This window comes from Lutra lutra, chromosome 4 (assembly GCF_902655055.1).
Source record: "Lutra lutra chromosome 4, mLutLut1.2, whole genome shotgun sequence".
Lineage (NCBI taxonomy): Eukaryota > Metazoa > Chordata > Mammalia > Carnivora > Mustelidae > Lutra > Lutra lutra.
In genome coordinates this window covers 196,595,828-196,615,182 of record NC_062281.1, presented here as the reverse complement: position 1 = coordinate 196,615,182, position 19,355 = coordinate 196,595,828, and the positions used below count along the sequence as shown (strand labels likewise).

The 19,355-nt window shown below is 65.3% G+C and overlaps 1 protein-coding gene across 3 annotated transcripts in view; it reads right to left on the bottom strand.

The window, feature by feature from the left end:
- Positions 1 to 3,601: 3,601 nt before the first annotated feature.
- Positions 3,602 to 19,355, bottom strand: part of MORN1 (MORN repeat containing 1) — a 49,712-nt gene continuing 33,958 nt past the window's right edge. The window contains exons 11-14 of one of the 3 annotated variants that reach the window (XM_047724319.1): positions 15,985 to 16,139; positions 15,799 to 15,878; positions 6,180 to 6,226; positions 3,602 to 4,368 (exon numbers count right to left, since the gene is read on the bottom strand). In XM_047724319.1, the coding sequence (XP_047580275.1) occupies positions 4,199 to 4,368; positions 6,180 to 6,226; positions 15,799 to 15,878; positions 15,985 to 16,139 (452 nt within the window). In that variant the 3' untranslated portion in view covers positions 3,602 to 4,198. Of the gene's footprint in view, positions 4,369 to 6,179; positions 6,230 to 15,798; positions 15,879 to 15,984; positions 16,140 to 19,355 lie in introns of all 3 variants that reach the window. The other 2 variants (XM_047724320.1, XM_047724324.1) reach the window with 2 other exon arrangements.

The window sequence follows — 19,355 nt, the reverse complement described above, 5'->3', positions numbered from 1 at the left end:
CAGGCTTTGCGGACAGGAGGCCTCCCCCTCGGGCGTCCCCGGTGACCCGCCGGCCAGTGGGAGAGGAGGCTGGGCGAGCTGTCTGTGCCAGGTGGGGCCCTGTGGGAGGGTGGGCTTGGTCCCATGTCGACGCCAGGCTGGCGAGGGGTGGCTGGGGACATCACACTCGCCAAGGCCCTGCTGGGAGGTGGGCCAGGCAGAGGGACACGCGTCTGATCTCTCTGTCTCCCTGATTTCTGAGCTCTTGGGCTCTGACTCTGGCTGGACAAGTCCTTGTGAAGAACGAGTGTGTTCTCTTCGAGGCCCTGCCTGGCCAGGTGCTCAGCATGGGGTTCCCCTCTGTCGCTGTCCACTGAGCAAGGGCATGGCAGGAGAGGAGACCACGGGGAGAGACTGGCCAGGAGGGACGGCTTGCTCTCCAGATACTGCTGGGACCAGTACCCCCTCCCCGAGCCTCCTGGGGCTGGGTCGCTTCTCGATGTGTAAGGCATGTGGGGGGCAGCCGCCTGCCGCCTGCACTGTAGCCCCTGCTGCCTGCAGGGTCTCCGTGAGACGCGGAGAAGTCGCCTTCCTCTGGGGAGAAGGCCCTTGGGATGTCTGCGGGGGCCTGAGGGTGCCGTCTCCACGGGCTGTCACATTGCCACTCAGTCGGGACCCTCGGTGTCATTTGCCCCCCGCCTCCCAGGCCACTGGGACAGCACGGACGCTCCCTGCCCTGACTCAGGGAGCGGTGACCAGGCTGAGGCCCCTCCTTCCCCTGTTGAGGACCCGTGTCACAGCTGCTTGGAGGTCCGGGGGAGCTCTCCCCCAGGCGCCACCCCAGGCTCTGTCCTACCCCGGGATGGGCCGTGCGTCGGCTGTGCTGCCTGGAGGGCACAGGCAGGACCGGTGTCTGCGGCCTGGCCTCTGCTCACCCTCCCTCTTCTTTTTTCTTGAGAATTCAAATTTCTTGTGGCTTTGCCTGTGGGGCCCAGTGTGAGGACAAGGGGTCTGGTCGGGGTGAGAGCAGCCGCGTCTGGTGCCCACCCAGCAGGCCCCGCGCAGACAGCAGACGCACACACGAGTCCCAGGGCAGAGCCCCGGGAAGGGATGCTGGTCCCTGGCTCAGAAGCACCTCACCCAGGCATCCCAGCAGAGGGGGGCAGTGGGGCGGGGCAGGGGACCTGCCCAAACATGGGTCCATGGGATCTGAGCTCTCCCCAGGCCTCGCTGAGGGGCCCCTGTCCCTGTAGGCCATCCAGGGTGCTGGGGGGTGGGTGGGGAGAGCCCTCTGGGGTTTGCTGGGGTGACTGGAAAGTAGGAGGTCTCGGGGGCTGTGTGTGTGCAGGCCTGCAGAGTCGGCCTTCCTCTGCGTCTGCCCAGGGGCCGAGGGGGCTGACCCTCCTCCCCTCCCCCTGCGTCCAGGGCTCCAGGGACCTAGGTCTGTTCAGCGCTCTGACTCTGAACTTGCTCCCTGGGTTTTGTGACTGAGCCCCACGGTGATGATTTGGATAGAAATAGCGAAGGCCCCCGCCCCACCCCCCGGACAAGTTGGGAAACACAGGAGCGCTCTGTGCCCAGCACGCTTCTCTTCCTAAACATAAACATCATTTTCATTTTCTTTTGCCAGGAGTGTGGTTTCATCTGGAAAAGAGGAAAGAGCCACGGAACGAGTTGCTGAGCCTCAGGGACAGACCCAGGTGGATGGTGAGTGCAGACGAAGCTGGGGGTCTCCGGAGTGGGTGGCCTCCTGACCCCGGTCTGTCCACGACGTGCAGACCCATGTGGACGCAGCCCTGAGGACCCAGGCGCTCTGACCCAGGAGTCCATGGGTCCCGGGAACGGATCCTTCCTGGGGCCTCACTGCTGGAGACACCTACGCAGGCGGCCGGCCCGAGGCAGAAGCCGGCTCGGGCAGGCTGGCGGCATCTGTGGCCGCCTGAGCTCACGGGCCGGGAAGGGCGGCGGCTGCAGCTCGTTCCCCCGCACCTCATTCCCCGGTCCGGGAGGTCCAGGAGTGCCTTTGCCTTTCGGGCTCTCGTGTCCCCCCAGTGGCCTGACGCTGTGGTCACAGCTGGCTCTTGGGGGGCTGCCCCACCGGCTCTGGAGGTGGGGACGGAGCACTTGGGTGGAGGGTCTGTGGGGCTGATTGGTCCGCCCACCGCGCCAGTCCTACCGGGGCCCGAACTGGCTGGGAGACAGACGAGAGTACGGCAGGGAGGGCGGTGGGAGGGGCGGCTGGCCGGGGTGAGAAAGGCTGTCTGGTTTGGACCCAGGGATCCTTTCCTCCTCCGCCGCTTTTGCCTTCAGCGTGAGAACACAACTATTCTGCGCGAGCCTTCCTCCTTCACCGACGGACGGACCTCTGCTCCGTCCATCCGTCCCCACCGTCCTCCCACCTGGCCACACATCTGTCTACCCATCTGTCCTTCTGTGCACATCCTCACCCATCCGCTGATCCGCCCAACCACTGTCCGTCCGTCCATCCATCCACCCACCCATCACCCAACCACTGTCCATCCACCTGTCCACCACCCACGCGTCTGTCCGTCCACCCACCCTTCTGTCCATCCTTCCCTCCTTCCAGTTACTCAGCTACCAGTCTCCCTGCACACCTCCTCTGCCCGGTTTGCCTCCACTGTCCCATTCTGCCTGGCACAGAGTAGGGGCTCCCATTCACCCACTCATTCAGCTGACATTTGCTGAGGGCCTCTAAGGGTCACACTGTGGGGGTCACACTGGGTCCCGGTGAGACGTGGAAAAGCCACCTTCCTCTGAGGAGAAGGCCCTTGCTAGATGCTGAGGCTACACGAGGGAGCAAAACTGACGCAACGCCTCCCTTTGTTTGGAGGCTGAAACCAGACACATGGCCGGGCCGGGCAGCCCCCTGACCTGCGCATGTGAGGTGGGCTGGGGAGCAGGAAGTGTTCGCTGGAGGTGGGGTGAGGCTTCAGAGCTGGTGGCCAAGGAAGGCCTCATGAGAAGGTGGCTTCAGGGAAGTGAGCAGTGTAGGCGGTGTGAAGAGCGCATGCAAAGGCCCTGAGGCAGAACCAGGCAGGACGGGGCAGCTGCAGGGGCCGGTGTGAGCGGAGGGCAGAGAGCTAGGGGGAGCAGCAGGAGGTAAGGGCAGTGAGCGCGGGACCCGCTCTGGCTGGCCTGGAGGTCCTGGCACAGACATGGGGAGTGAACCCTGATGGCGCCTGCTGTGTGCAGGGTGTGGGCAGGTGGGGCCGGGCCATGGACCACAGGGCAGGAGAGAAGCAGAGACAAGGAGCCAAGCATTTGTGCCTGAACAATGAGGACTGTGGGGCGAGGGGCAGGGGGTGGCCCAGTGGAGGGGCCTCGGAGGCCTCGGCCACGTGGACGCGGGACCGCGTGTGGCGCCTGAGGGAGGGGTGGGGGGCTCCGGCCGGAGGGTGGGAGGCAGAGTGCAGACGCAAGCACAGGAGGGCTGCGGGTGCTGGGTGGAGGGGCGCGGGGTCCGTAGGGTTCCGGGGACAGGAAGCAGAAATGTGTTTCCCAGGGCTGGGGGCTGGGTGGTCCCTCCCTGCTCCCCATTCCTCAGAGAAGAGGTGACGGGCTTCCAGCGAGGGCCCAGCCCAGCTCCCGCCCTCACGGCGCGCACAGGGTGGGCCCCAGCGGCCCTGGAGGCAGGAGCCAGGGGAGGCCTTGGGTCCTGGCTCTGGCCCGTCCCCCACCCATCCCTGTCCAATGGCCACAGCCTCCCGGGGTGTCCCCGCTCCCAGGCCCTGGGCTGGTCTCAGAGGCAGCCGTGAACTTCAAGAACGGTCCCCCAGACCCGCAATTCGCTTCCAGAAAACCAATCACCCGCTGGAGCCTCTGGGTTTTCATATGGCAGCAGGTCCCCATGTCCCTGAGTGGCCTGTGGCAGGGGTGGGACGGGGTGGGGTGGGGGAGCCACCCTCTGGGGGCTGGACTGTTGTTGGGAGGCAGTCCTGCCAGACTCTGGGGCGGGAGACCAGGACCAGCCTCTCCCCAGCCCGGCCAGGGGGAGCGGAGGTGCCCCTCAAGGGGTCCTGGCTGTGTGGGTCAGGCGTCTCTCAGGAGCTGGTGCTGAGCATTTTACTGAAGCCATGGGGTGTGCGAGGGTGGCCCTCGGGCCCGCCGGGGAAGTGGGGGAAGGGGCCCTGCGGAGCTGACATGGCTCTTCCTTCCCCTCACAGTGAAGATGGTCTCCCGAGGGCGACCCTGGGGGCTGTCAGGTGCACGGGGTGGCTGTCCGAGCTTGGGTGTCGGGGCCTTCTCCAGCCAGGTGGGGCCGTTGGTCCATCCCCTTCCCCAAGACCCGCAGGTGTTTGAAGGCGGTGGGCAGCGTGTGGCCCAGGAAGGGAGGGTTGGTCACATCGCAGATCATGATGACGTACTCCCCTGCAAAAGACAGGTGCTCAGACGTGGCCCCTGCGGCCCCCACAGCCCCCGCCTGCCCAGGCTCCTGCCCCTGCCTCTGTCCAGCCTTGGCTCCTGTCCTCCCGCACACCCTGCCTCGGTGCCCCGCTGGAGGGTCTGGGCCTACTCCTTGGCCGGTGACCCGGGCGCTGGGGGTGCGGAGAGCTCTCAGTGCTGGTGGGGCTGCATGGCTGAATGCAAGGATTCTTTTGAAAATACTCCCCGTCTTTTTAGCAGAAAAAGAATTCATTTTCTCTAAGATGTTTTTTTTAAGCAGTGACGGCTGGGGAGATGTGGCGGCTGGGCCGGCTGGGGGCTGGGGCAGGAGGCCGCCCGCCGGTGGGCTCAGGAGAAGGGGCAGCAGTTTCCCTCTCACCGTCTGTAAACTGTCTGCAGGGTTTCAAAGTTGGAGAAGCCATAAAAAAGAAAATAAGAAATAACAGAAAGTGCGGTTGCCCTAGAAACCGTCCTCTCTCCTTCCCCCTCCGAGCCCAAGGGGGCTGGCACCGGAGCGTGGAAAAAGCGCGCTGGGCTGGCCCTGCTCACACCAGGAATGCGGCCGCAGCTGAAATGGGGCACAGGACGCAGCTCACACCGTCAGGGAGAACATTCCAGCGCCCAGTCTGGAACGCAGGCCCTCTCCTCTCCACGCCTGCGGACACCGTGCGCTCCTGGGCCCGGGTGAGGGAGCGCTCGGTGGCAGGAACTGGCTGGGCTCTGAGTCAGTCCCTTCAGCAGCTCGGGGGGCCCGGGGGGGCCCACATTCCACAGCCCTGGGCTCCAGGCCTCCTGGGCCGGCCTGGAGGAGACCCGCGCATGGCAACGCCACAGTGTTTCCAAGCAGCTGGGGTTTCTAGGTGTTCCCGGGAACACAGCTCCGCCAGCCTGCGGCCCGGCCGGGGAGCCGGGCTTCGTGGGCAGCGGCCACGGGACCCAGCCCAGCCTCGTCTGACCTCGCTCCTGACGCTCTTCCCAGTGGCCAGGAGAGGGTCTGGCTGCCGGCCACCCCAGGCCCGGCCCACACGCTCTGGTCGCGGGCCCTGTGCCCGGCGTCCCCACAGAGACACACGGCCCACATCCCAGGAACTTGGCCACCCGCTGGCTTGTCCCTACAGTCTGGAAACTGCTTCTCCTCAGGGCCTGGCCCTCCTCCAGCCAGTCCCATTGGTCCTCCCAACTCAGCGCGTCCCCTCTGCCCACCCTCCTCCTGGGGCATGAGGGTCCCAGGGGCATGAGATATGGGGAGCATGGCACCAGACTCGTGGGGCTGCTGCTGGGACCCCCAGTGCCAGCCCAAAGGGGGACGTGGGGGGCGCCAACCAGGACCCAGCCCTCCTCCTGTACAAGGTGGGCTCAGGGGCACAGTCCTGCCGACACTCCCATATGTACACGGGGTCAGAGCAGGCCCAGACCTGGAGGCCCGCCAGCCTTCCTCTCAGGACCCTGGACACAAGGAAGCGGGGCTTTGCCCACGGGGACAGAGAGGACTGCAGGATGGGCAAGCACCCCTCGCCATACATGCCCCGTGCTGAAGCCCTCGCGAAGGGACGGAAGCTGGAGAGGGCCTAGTGGAGGCCCTGGGCCCATCAGGGTCCCCTCCACCTCTGGTGCCTCTGGGGGTGCCCGGGATGGTATGCCGGGTGGCCAGGCTGGGAGCTGTTGAATTTAAGGGTGCGTGCAGGGGAAGGGGGTGCAGGGGACCTTCCGAAAGGTCCACAACTAGGATACATGTGGATTGTGAGGTGACTGGTGGCCTTGGCCCGCTCAACTGGGTCCTCCTCGTGCCCACCTACCTGGGAAGGCAGCTGCTGCTGGCTCGGCTGAGGCCGCCCCGTCAGGCCTGCAGGGAGAAGAGAAGGAAAGCCCTGAATGACTGCCCCAGCCTTCGGCCCTGCGTGGGCACAGCTGCGACCATCCTGTCCTCGGAGACCCCCCACCCCCGCCTTCCGAGGGCAGTGTGCGCGATCCCCTCCGGACGGCTCTCCGCCCCTCGGCTGGTGCCTTCCTGTCTGCACCCGAATGAGCCCACGGCCAGAGGCTGTGTGGGGTCTGCACAAACACCCCCGGCCCACAGCCAGCAGCCCTGCGAGCAGAACCGAGCTGCAGGTTTGGGCGCACGAGGCCGCGCAGCGCTGGGCAAGGGAGCGGCTCCGGGAAGGGCCAATGCACCGGGCCCACTGCACTTGGCACGTACATTCCCGAGGCAGCTGGGCGCCGTGGGACGGGGGCCGTGGGGCACCGGTGCCTCCCCGTGGGTCCCCTCAGAAGGACCGAGGCCGCTGCTGTCTGGGAGACTCACGGGAATGGACTGGAAAGGTAGCAGGCAGAGGCAAGAGGGATGGGCCCAGGCCTGGCCCCACGTCTGAGGGGCAGAGACCCTCACTTTTGGCCATGGCCGCCACAGGAGGGCCCGGTGGGCAGCCTGAGGCTCTGACCTGACGGGAGGTTCTCCTCTCTGTGGTGCGCGGCGCTGTGCCCGTTCTGCCTGCCCACAGGGGCGGTCACCTGCCCAGGGGGATAAGCCGTGCGCCGGTGAGGACAAGGGGACTCCTGGTGCAGGATCCCTGTCTGAGCCCCGGTGCAAGTCCTCAGCTTCTGCCCTGGGTCGGGCCCTCAGCCGCCCCCCGCCACCTTGGTGGGACGGCCCACCCGACTCCTCCCGCTGCCAGACAAGCTTTCCTGGCGGGATGGAGGTCCCGAGTGTGGCCGGCTGGGCCTTGCCCTGAATTCTCTACCCAGTGGGACCTGGGGGACTCCTCCCACCCCTGCCCTCCGTGGATGGTGGTTTCCTGTCAGAACTGGTGGGGGAGGGGGAGGACGGGGGGCTCCCTGGCATCGACTCAGCGACCCGCCAGGCTCCGACCCTTTGCCAAGCTTAATTACCACAGGCATGGTTTGGGTGATAAAAAATTAAAGACAAAAGATTTTAAAATTACTTCATTTCAAGTGGGGGAAAATGGGCCTTGGCTTGGACCCAGGAGCCACGTTACGAATTCTGAAGTGTGGGTGAGCAGGAACGCGGATAAATAATTCCGCACTAAGAATAACCAGAGTCTGTCCGCCTGCCAGCTTCCAGAGAAGGAGAGGCAGAGCCGGGAAGGAGCTGGGGAGCCGCGGAGTGAGATGTCAGGGGCGCCCGTTAGAGGGACGCCGTGGGGATGGCGTGGGGACACGGTGCCCCAGGAGAGCAGGGGCGGGTCCGAGGCGGCAGCGCTGGGCGGCCGCGTGAGCCGGGGACACAGCGGGAACTCGGACTGGGTGCGGGCCGTGTAGACCGCCGCGGGCTGAGCCTCGGGGCTCAGGGGCTGTCAGAGCAGACTGGCTTCCTGGGCAGACACAGGAGCCCCCGGTGGGTGGGCGGGGGGCTGAGGGCGTTGTTGGGAGCTGGGCTGGGGCCGGGCCCCGTGCCGCGTCCTGCGTGTTCTCTGTACCCGCAGCTGCTGTCCTTGTCCTCAGGCTTCCTGTGTTTGGGGCTCCTTGTGTCTTGAATCCACAGGTTACTCTTCTGTGTGCCTCGGCCCCTGACCTTGTGCGTGGTTGGCCGGTGGGAACTGTCTGACAGACAGCTCTGCTCGTGACCCTCACCAGCTTTTCTTGCTTTTCTTTCCGGGCCGCATTTGGGGGGCTGCCGTGGCGTCCCTGGAAGCTCACGGCTCTCCTTTCCTTCCACCCGTCCCTGCCCACGCGTGTCGGCTCCCGCGGGCGACTCCACTCCCTCCCACCCCCGCATCGCCGCGCGCGGCCGGTCTTCCCTGCTGGACGAGCATCTCCTCTCCGCGTTTCCCGTCCCCATCCACCGATTCTCCCGTTTCTGTCGTTTCTGGGTTGGCTTTGACTGGTTTATTCTTCCTGGCTACGGGCTCTACTTTCCTGCTTTGCGTGCCTGGTCACCCTCAGCCCGACGACCGACACCATGGCTTCCTCTCCTGGCTCCCGTGTGTCGGACGCTGTTCCGTTACTTGGAGATGGTTGGATCCTTTTGGGTCTGGCTCCTAAGGTGTATCAGGCAGAGTTCAAGACAGGGTTCGTTATTCCCCAATACTAAATACTCTTCTGATGTCTTGGGATGAATCCGGAGGTCTTCCGGGCTGACCGCTGGACCCAACGCCCCACAGCCCTGTGTGAGCTCTGGGCAGGACTGGCCGTGACCCTCCCTGTGGTTTTCCGGGCTTCAGGCACGTTCCTCGTGCTCTGCAGATCTCCAGGACTCTCTCCTCTCCCGTGCTCCGTCCTGCGGACTCTGGCTGCCTTGGCTGCCTAGGAATCCCAGCTCCATGTCTGTCCTTGTGGGGACCCCAGGACCTGCTGGGTCCCCTCCCTGCACCACACCTGGAAACGCTCAGGAACTGGGCTGGGGCCTTGCGGCGGCGTGACGGCGAGGCTGTTGCTTCCTGGATCTTATTCCACTTGTTTCTTGTTCACCTGGAGGGGCCGGGGGGATCCAGCCCCCGCACTTCAGCCTGGCTGGGAGCAGAAGCCTGTTTCTGCATCTGTAGGCCGAACTGAGATGTGGGGCCCTGGTGTCCCCAGCTCATGTCCTTGTGGCCACTCCTGAAGGGCTGGGCCTCCTTGTGGAAGGCTGAGCATGAAGCCTCTGCCCCTGCTATTGGGGTTGTCCTCGAAAGTCCTCAAATGGCATCTTGTTCCAATGGCTTGTGGCCCTGTGAGGTGGGGCTGGCCCCGCGTGACTCTCCCGTATCGAGGCCCCAGTCCCCGCAAGGCCTCGTGGGCCTCACCTTCTGCCTGCCCCCGTGGGATGCGTGGCCCAGCGGGCCCCAGGAGGGGAACCGGATGGCCTCCTGCCAAGGTCAACAAGGTAAACCTGCAGGTTCTTCCTTGTGCCCAGCTCCTTGAGGGGCTCACCGGTGCAGTTGCTTCCCCTCTGCACAGCTGGCCCTGGTGCCCCCCACGACCCCGTGTCTTTTCTTTTTCTTAGGCCCCAAGAATGTCCTTGTCTGAGCCATGTGACCTCGACAGGCTCTCCTGACCCCACCTCTTCTCAGGGCCGCGCTGACAAGTCACAAGGCCCCACCAAGAAGGGGCCTGGGGATGTTGTCCCACTGGAATTCCCACGAACACGTCTGACCCTAAGCAGAATTGTCACTGAGGCGCTGTCCGTCGGCAGCAGCCTGGGTGGGGCCTGGGGGCCACAGGCAAACCCTGGGGCGTGTGGCTTCTCTGTGCTTCTCTGCATGGCCCTGGCTGGGGAGGGCAGGTTGGCAGAGCTGAAGAAATGGCCCTAATTGGAGAGGAAGCCTGAGGCCGGTCAGCTGACCCTGACCCAGTGGGCCCGGAGCCCATGTGTGCACTTGACCTTTAACTGGGCAGCTACACGGGGTGGGGCGGGCAGCTGGGGAGGGGGTGTGAAGACCCCACAGCCAAGCATACAGTGGACGGCAGGAGAAGGGGGTTCCCTCGGGTGAGCCCAAGATCTCCAGCAGCCCAGGTGACTCAGGCCTGTCCACCAGGTCACCGAGGGACAGGCAGGGCTGTGGGCTTGGTGGCCCTTTGGTCAGATGAGGAGAGCACTGACTGAAGTCCAGACAGGTGGCGGGGGGCTGGGGGCGCAGGCTCAGGGCTCGATCAGGGGTCGATCCCGACCCACTCACATGGGAAGCGAGCCCCAGGGCTTTCTATGGCTCCTACCGAGAGCCCAGAAGAAAGTTGCAAAATTAGGACAGTCTGGTAACTGCGAGAGCACAGCTGGCCTGGATCTGGGGCTGCGCTGGGACACAGCCTGTCAGGGGCCCCTGAGACCCACGGGCCCCGAGCGAGAGCCACAGAATACACAGGCCGTGGAGTGCAGCCCCGGCTTCTCCCCCTCAGCAGAGGGTGGTTGGCTCCATGGGCACCCAGCAGGCAGGCCTGTCCTCACCCAAGCTCACCCTGGGCCCACGAGTTACACGGGTACAGGGGCGCCTCGGAGTGAGGCCCGCACACGCCGGCAGGAGAGCAGCTGAACGCACATGCACCAGAGGCCCCCGGGGAAATCTCGGCCTGGACCCGGGGGGCAGCGGGGGGCGCGGAGCTCCAAGGACCATTTAGGGGCTCCTGTCCCCAGCGGGCAGTCAGTTCTGGGCCCAGAAAGCCAAGGGGGGCCCTGCTGGGGGGGGGCAGCTGTGAGGACACCCCCCCACCGCCAGCCTCCATCTGCTGCCCAGGTCACTATCCCAGCCCAGCATCAGGTGGGACACATCCCGCCTGTGCCACGGGGGGCCTAGGACGCTGGCCCAGCCGTTCCCTCCGGGCCCTCACACCTGCTTCCGTTGGTTACTCCTGCTCGGGATGGTGCTCACTTCTCGTCTCCAGAGTTTCGGAGGAAGCAGAGAAAGTCATCAATCCCCATCTCTTGTTATCCGGGAACACACCCAGAGGCGCTGCTGGCCTCGGGACAGGGGGCAGAGACTGAGCCCGCTCTGGGAGGGACCTGTGGCCAAGGGAAGGGTGACCCGCCTGGAGCCTGAGTCCCCACCGGGGTCGGCACCCCGAGCCTGTCTTTGCTGGGACCCCGCTGACTGTGGAGGCCTCTGCCCGGAGCACCTCTGGGTCGTGATAGTGCCCAGGCCCCAGGACAGACGGGGGTGGGGGATGGCAGGTGGACCTGTGTCCCTGGGGCAGGGTCAGCGTGGAGAGGTGGGGGCCTGCATCAGGTGCTCGGTGGTCACCTGTGTGACCCTGCGTGGATGGGCCGCCAGCCCCGTCTATTCAAGTAAAACGATTAATTGGCTCCATCTGTGTTGGTCTGATGACTGATTAAATGACTAATCACGGAAGTCTTAATTAAACCCATTTTTCTCTGAGTGAGCAGCGGAGGGGCTGTGCCGGCCAGTGTGCGTCAGGGTCCGGCTGGCCATGTGCTGAGCCGGCAGCGAGCAGGCAGGGGCAAGGTCGCCCCCGAGGTCCTCCCAGGCTGCCGGCTGGGGCTGTGGACGGTGGCCATGTCTCACCACAGAGCACACACAGGATTTTGGGGAGGGGGCCATACCCTGATTCAATGGAATCCTCGTGGGTGGCCGGGCACGCTCACGGCCACGTTTCCAAAACCATCTCTGTCTCCTGCAGTCGACACGATCTCACATCACTCAGGAGCTGACAGGGTTCTGTATTATGTTGTGAAAGCCCGTGATGCGCCAGGAATGCCTCCGCAGGAAGGCAGCGAGAAGCCTGCGGTGGAAACTGGACTCTCCCGGGGACAAGCCGCAGACCGGGCGATGCTCCGTGGTCACCGGGGTCCCAGCGAGGACAGGCTCGGGGTGCAGGCCCCGGCAGGGCCACGGGCTCCAGTCGGGCAGGCCCGGCCGGTGAAGAGCCAGAGCTGGGTGCGAGCCCAAGAGTCCTGCTTGTGCCGCTAGGTCTGGCCTGGCCCACGGAGCACAGCAGTAGGCCCCTGGGGCCCTTGGGACACAGCCTCACCCCAGGCCTCGGGCACGGAGATGCAGCCTCGTGGCTCCTGGCTGGGCCCAGCCGGCAACTGCCACGCTCTGCCACAGGGATACGGTAGATGTGGGACTCCCATGGCCATCTGCCGCCCTGCCCTGTCTGGGTCCACACTGAGGGGCCCCGTCCACAGGCTGCCTTGCCCTGCAGGAGCTGGCTGGCCTGGGCACTCGGGGACTGGAGCAGCCACACCCAAGCCAGGGGAGGCAGCAACTCCAGGCCTGATCCATGCCATTCCCTGGGAAAAGAGTCAGGCAGGGCCGTGACCCTCTGGGACCCTGGGACCCTGCTCGGGACCTCAGCAGGCCCCTCTCCTGTCATCCACATCCAGGGCCCTCCTGGCAGGGGACTCTGCCAGGCGTGGCCAGGTGGGGCTCGCGTCGCAAGGGGCCCCGAGTGGGTTGGGGGCTGGGCCCCTTAGCACTTGGCTGCCCCTGAGCGCCCCTTCCCTGGGCAGGCACACACCCCAAGCATAAGCCATCAGAGCGTGTGTGCTGGAGGGGAGAAGCCTCTGGGAGCCCAGGGGCCACGGCATCTGACCTCCCTTCCTTCCGCCAAAACGCACAAAGCTGGTTCCTCTTCGCCATGGAGGCTGATGCGGAATTACGCCTGGAAGTTGTAACAAGACACAGGGGAGTCCTCCGGAGCACGCTACCCTTCTTACGGAAATGAAAACCTCTGCCAGGCTCCAAAATTACGGGGTGGCGAGTCTCTCTTAATCTTGTTCAATCATGTCTATCGTGTGAGCCCCTGGATGGTGGTAAGGAGCCGCTCACAGGCAAAGTGAGTCTGTGGGCGAGCACGTGGCCTCCAGCGGCTGTGAGGGGTGACGGGCCCCAGGCATGGACAAAGGTCCACAGCTGACGGCGACAGGAGGCTCAGCGAGGCCTGGCCTTTCCCAGGGGCCCAGGAGCACGCAGAAGGGACTCTTGGCAGTGGGGGGGGGGTGCTGCCGGGGGTGAGGGCACGCCGAGGCTGTCCTGCAGGACAGATGGCCTATGTTGGTGCGAGCTGTACCCCGACCCGCAGCCCAGCCCTGGTGGCTGCTCCCACAGACTCCTTCTCCCACTCGGGCCACACCAAGTGGGATGGGATGGCAGCCACCCGGACCGCTTGGTCATTCTCGCCTCCCGACCTTGGGGTCTGAGGCTGTGCACGGCTGGGACAGTCACCTCAGCCCATGCGTCCCTCCGTCCCGCTGCCCGCAAGAGTTCTTGAACCTGGTGCCAACAGCCGCAGGCCGCTTTGTGACCCTGGTCGCTGGCCACTGGGAGGGGGCAGCATGTGGAGGGTCTCTGGGTGTGGAAGCCATCTGCACACACGGAAGTTCTTAACTTTGGGAACTGGGTCGGAAAGGACGGTTCTGGTCACTGGGGAGGTGAGAGAGGTCGGTAGAGCCTATGGTTTGGGGGTGCGGGCACCAGGGCCCACGGCTCTGTGTCCCTGGGGTTGCTTTGGGCACGGCCCCTTTGTTGCCACGGGGAGACAGGGTTGGGGAGCCGCCCCCTCCCAGCCTTTTCTCCCCATGGCCACTCCCTCCAGGGGGCTCAGTCTAGACTGGGAGGCAAACGCAGAGCCAGACATGCAGAATTCGGGGCTGGGATGCCCGGCTGGCGGGACACATCTGGGGTTAGGGTTAGCACGGCGGGGGCAGCGTGCTGGGCGGGGGCTGGCAGGGGCAGGAAGCTGCTAGAGCCCCTTCCTGTTGTCCCCTCCCCTGTGGGTCCTGGCTGCCGGGGGCTCGCAGCGTCGGGAGCATCTCGTTCACGTGGAGGTGACCGGGGGGGTGGACAGAAGGGCAGCCACACACCCGAGACCTGGCCAAGACCTGGCAAACTGGACCCCGTGTGAAATCTAGGCCTTCTGACCTGCCAGGGCCAGCCTCGCTCGCTAGGAAGGATGGTTTTCTTAGAATTCCAAAAGGTGGGCTTTGGGGGTCAGGAGCCAGGTTTGCTGGTGTGGGGAGCCGGTGCCGGAACCAGAGTCAGGAGCTGGCGGGGGGCGTCGGGGAGGGCCCATGTCCCCAGAGCAGAGCGATGCTGGCCGGGGGCATTGGGCAGGCTCCCCCTCACTCCTCCGCATGGGGGCCAGGGGGGCGCCAGGCGTCCGGATGTGACACAGAGCACAGGGCCCTGAAGGCCGCTGTCGTGGGGGCCCTGGGGTCTGAAAGAGGGGTCATGCCACACAGACCCTGTGACTGGGGCAGGGAGGTGGGCTCCGGGGGGCACTCTGCAGCCTCACCAAGGCTCAGACCTGTTCCTACAGATGACCCGTCCAACGCCAAGTCACCAGAGCCGCCAGAGCTCACCATGAAAGCCATCTCCCCAGGCTTCTGCCCGGAGATCCGGGCTCCCTGGGGAGACAGGGCAGCAGCCCCCATGAACCTCAGACAACGGCCGGCCTGCGTCACGGCCATGTCACCAGCTCGAAAGGCTCCCTGAGATGTGGAGCATTTCACATGCAAACGTGCCTTCCTGGGACAGCGATCCCCCAGCACGAGGACCCCCAGCGGGCCCCTCCCTCCCGGCGCTGCGACCCCCCAGCATGAGGGCCCCTCCTGCAGGAGGCACGGGCCAGCGACAGGGCCAGCGACAGCGAGGGCCTCCTTTTTGCTGGAAGGAGCCTTGGCTGGCGGTGGGCCTCAGAGTTGCCGCGGTGACAACAGCGGGCTCCACTCTGCCCTGAGCACCAGGTCCCTGCACGCTGGGCGTCAGCTTCTGGGTCTCACACGCGTCCCTGTCACCGAAACACTGGGTGAAGGTGGCGTCTCCACGTTCAGCAGGATCCTGGCCGTTTTTCCTAAGTCTGCGCTTCTCCCCTCAGCGAGCCGAGTGGCCTCACAGCTAACGCGCAAACGCGACTCAGAGCCCATGCGGGGAGGCACATTCCCCAGCAAGCAGCGCGTCCCGGCTCCGCCGCGGGAGTGGGACCAAAGGCTTGTCAGTCGGCCGACCCCGTGCCAGCCTCCGGGTGTCCCGGCCCGGTCCCCGCCCGCTGGCGTCAGCCGGGAGCCATCTGACTGCGGGAGCGGCGGCCGCCGCGGCCTCCTCCCGTTTCTCCTGCATTTCCCAGTTTCCTCGAGCTTCATCGTCGCGTCTGTGCCCAAAGGCCTCTGCCCTCGGACGTGGCTCTTTTCGCGGGCCCCAGGCCTGGTGGGGCCACACGCACCGGTCCTTGCTGCAGGTGGACATCCGGGAAGGCCTGGCACCCCTCCCTGCCCCCGAGGGGCCTCGATCTCCCCTGCAGCACCCCTGCCGGGCCCCGTGCACCCGGGCCCCGGGGGAGGGCTCCTGTCTTTCAAGAGCAGTGATTTCTCTGCCTCCGCATGCAGCCCGTGGTGCTGCTGCCATCCCCCCACGGCTCCCAGAGGGGAGCTCCCAGTTGGGCCCCAAGGCCTGGCAGGGGAGGGGCTGCTCCCACAAGCCGATGCTGGGAAAGACTTCTCTGGAAGTCAGTCTTCCTCCCAGCAGGGCCGTGGGCTGGAAAGCGTGCGGCCGAGAGGCACTGACAGATGCTGTCACCTCGGGCCCCACAGGGGCACGCGTCCCTGTCCAGGGTCTGCTCCACCGCGGGATGGGCTTCTGGGGACCCCGGGGCCGTGGCAGATATGTGGCTGGTGTGTGGTAAGCCCGTGGCTGCCAGGCGCACAGCAGTGAGGGCTGCTCTGCCCACCCAGTGGGCCCCTCCTGGCCCATGTGCCCACTCGAGGAGCATCCCTTTCTGTCCAGCTGGCTTCCCTGCCATGGGCGTCCCCTGAAGAAGCAGGCCACCCTGCTCTGCCCACCTCGGGTCTGTCTGAGCCATGGCCCAGAGCAGGCTGACCCGGACCGGAGCTGGGCTCCCGGGGGGTGGGCAGAAAGGAGCGGCCACAGCAGCACCTGCAACCCCAGGCGCCCTGACTTCCACCCCTGAGGACATGCACCTGGGAGGCTACGCCAAAGCGGCAAATGTCCCGAGTCGGTCACCCTCTCCTACCTGCTGCCTCCTGGCGGGTCCTGCCCGTTGGGCGTCATCCTGCCAGGGCCCAGGCCGCCTCTGGACCTGCTGTCTGTCTCCTGGAAGGAGTGACGAGGGAGGGCTCAGAGGGGCTCCCGGGTGGTCTGGCCCTGGTGCTGGGCAGCGTGCGGTCTGAGCCACGGTGGGTGCGGCGGGTGCCCTTACCTCACGGAGGTTGTCAAGGAAGAGGACAGGGCTGTACCCGGGAGGTGGGGGCCCAAGGCGGACATCTGAGAATTGGGCGCAACCTTGTTCCACGCGTTGGCAGTCCTCAGGGCAGTGGGGTTCGCGTCCCCAGGAAGCGGGAGAAGAGGTTTCTCCTGGGAAGTGGAGAGCAGAAAGACACTCTGAAGCAGCAGGAAATCAAGACTGGAGAGAACCCGTCCCGTGGCCTCTCCAAAGGGCGGTTTCTATAGCGGAGCTGGCCGGGGCCACGGGCGGCCATGTGGGCACGAAAGCCCTGCTGCCCGGTATACTGGCTGTGTGGCTCTCTCCAGGTGAGTGGCCGGCAGGGGGCAGGGCCTGGCCCACAACACACATTGGTCCTAGCACGCCCGGAGAGGCGCCGGGGGGAACATAGCAGTCTCCCCGCGGGTGTATTCTGGGACCCACTGTGAGTGCCCGGCAGGAGGATTCTTTGGGGCTGGGAGGGTCCTGGGCACCAGGGATAGGGCCTAGAGAGGATCTAGGTTGAAGGCCCTGTGCTGGGCCGGGCTGGGCCTCTCCTGCATGGTGTGCTCTGAGAAGGACATTTCTACCTCATGGCTTTGTGCTACGGGTGACCACAGGTCACATCCATGATGAGTGTGGAGCACAGAAGCCTCTGGCATCTAAGAATGGCGGTGGGCTGGGCTCGGCCCGCAGCGGAAACCCCGCTATGTACCCTGTCCATCCTGGCTTTCTTCATACCCTCCTCCTGCGGGGTATGGAGTGTTTCCTTCTGGCAGTCCCCTCCCCAGGCTCCACCCACTGGCAGATGGAGCTGCGGCCCTGCTGTCCCCTTCCTTCCGTCCCAGGCACAGGAAGCTGGTGGCTGAGACGGGGTTGTCACCAGGGCTGTCCCAAACACACATGCATCAGGGTCCGCTCTCCTGTGGGGGCTGGGGTCCCGGCTCTCTCAACGGACCTCTGTCCTGAGGTCCTTGTCCTGCACTCACCCACTGTCAGGGAGAAGCCACCAGCAGGCGTGGTCAGACCTCAGGGCGGTGGCTGGATAGGGCCGTGGGGACAGCGGGGGTGGGCAAGATGGGTTGGAGGCTCCTGCTAAGGGAGTCTGTAGGGAGGCCTGGGGGGCGCCCCGGGTGCGCGGCGGGCCGGCTCTCATCCATGCACTGGATGGGGCCCAGGGGCTGCAGGGTATTAAGGCCCTTTCCCTGGAGCCCAGCTTACGCACACAGGCCCCAGAAGTATTTCGAAATCACAGGTAGGGAATTATTTCTCTCAAAGTTGTCTTCATCATTATGGCGCATTATAAAAAGCAAAATCTGTCCTTCTGCAAGGACACTCTTTAATGAGGGACCTTCTCTCCATTAGCTTTTGCAGTCCTCACGCTATTTATGTCCTGGGCAGTGACTGGGGGCCGCGGGGCTGGTGGCATAGTTCTATTTCTGAGCGATGGACAGCTTCTAGCGAGCTCGGGAGGAGCCGATCGCCTCTGGATGGTGAGGACCCTGGCGCTGTAGCCTAGACTCCCATCCGGGTGACCGCGCAAGACTGGGTCCCTGCATACGAGTGCCCCTTCTGCACAAAGTACAGTGACCACACGGGGCTTACACACCTGTCTGTCCCCCATCATCCCCACTTCTCAGATGTGACATCAAGGCCTGCCACCTTCCCAGGAATGAGCAACTCTGGTGCTTGGGGCATACCCCAGCCTGCCCAAGCTTGGTCCCCGCATGCTGGCCCCTGTTCCTGGACATGGCCCCCTGGCCTCCTTCGCCTCCGCATCTCAGCTGGACCGTGGCTTCCTGGCTCGTACATCCAAGTGGTCAGTCAGCTTCTATCTGCTCTGCCTGCGAGATGTCCCGATGGGCCAGGCCTGCTGCCCCCTGCCACCCACCCGTGCGTGGACTGTGGCCCAGGGCGCCTGTGGGGTGGGTGGTGCTGTGGGCTGGCCGGAAGTCTCAGAGTATGCCCCTACCCCCCAACCCCCCTGGAGGGTCCGGGTGAGGCCCTGCAGACCCTGTTCTGCCCCCGAGAGAGAACAGGGCTCCCTAGGTCGCGTAGGAATTTGAGACCCACTTAAAGCTGCATCTGTGCGGGGTGCCGTGGGCCCCGGGGCGGGACCATGAGCTCCAAGCTTCACACGAAGAGTCGAGAATTGGGGTTTCCCACAGTCTTGGCTTGGTGTCCCTGCCCTAACGTAAGTGCACATTTCCTGGGCCTGCCCTGTCCTGGGCACCAGCAGCCACAGCTGACCGCCCCCCCCCCGCCTCCTGGGTGGACATCCAATGCCACCGTCCCATGCATACCCCCTTCGGGTGGGCACCTTACTGCCCACGAGTGGAGAACCACAGCGGGCCTGCTCTGGCCTCCTTGGGGTCAGACCTCTGCCCCAGCTCCTTGCAGGAATCTCCATGTGCTGCCTCCCAGATGGGGAGCTCTGGGTCCCCCAGACCCAATTCCCACCCCTACTCGCTGTCCCCACTCTTGCTTGCCCCGCCAGAAATGGGGGCGACATCCAAGATTCCGTCCCTCCCCTCACTGGCATCCCCGTGGTCCTGGTCCCTCCATAGTCGCCATTGTGGGGCCCGCCCTGCTCCCAGCACATGGACCCGCTGCCAGGCAAGGTCCCCGCCTGCTCCACCCCACCCCCCCGACTCTCCCCTGCATCCTGAGCACACACCAAGCAAGCCCTGTGGCCACAGGAGCTCCAGCGCTGGCCACTCCTGACAGTCCCACACCTCGTCGGCGCTCACCACCCCGCCGCACGCCAAGCATCTGCAAGATGGGCCCCCAGTCTCCGCTGGCGCCCTGAGCCTGGGGCATTGCGCAGGTGCCCTGTCCAGGCAGTCCTGCCCCTGCTGCCTCAGGGGGGCCACGTACACCCCCCAACCTTCCCCCCTCCTGTGGCCCCTTCCTCACCCGTCCGCCCCGCCGTAGGTGCCACCCAGAGGATGTCAGACCACCTCTTGACAAAGGACCTCGTTGCAGAAACACCGCCAGGCCCACGGCGCAGGCCAGCGTGGACGCCCTCTCCCCAGCCGAGCTCCTAGCCAGAGCCCCCACCCATCTGAGAGCTGCCCAAGGGGCACCAGCTTCTCTGGGGAGCCCGTCCTTCTCCACCCGTGCCCCGCTGGCCCCAAGGGAGCCTCCCAGAGAAGCAAGTGCTTGCGATCCCCTCCTGCTCCTGACGGGACGGTTCTGGGGTGAAGGTCCTGCTGGGCCTGTAGCGACCCACAGACCTGGTCCTGGCCACTCTGGGGGGCAGCCCCCAGCCTGGCCAACCCGCAAGGCAGGGCCCCGCCCGCAGATGCCATCGCCAGCTCTCAGGAGTTATTTCCAAAGCCTTTATGTCGACTTTAATTATCAGCAAG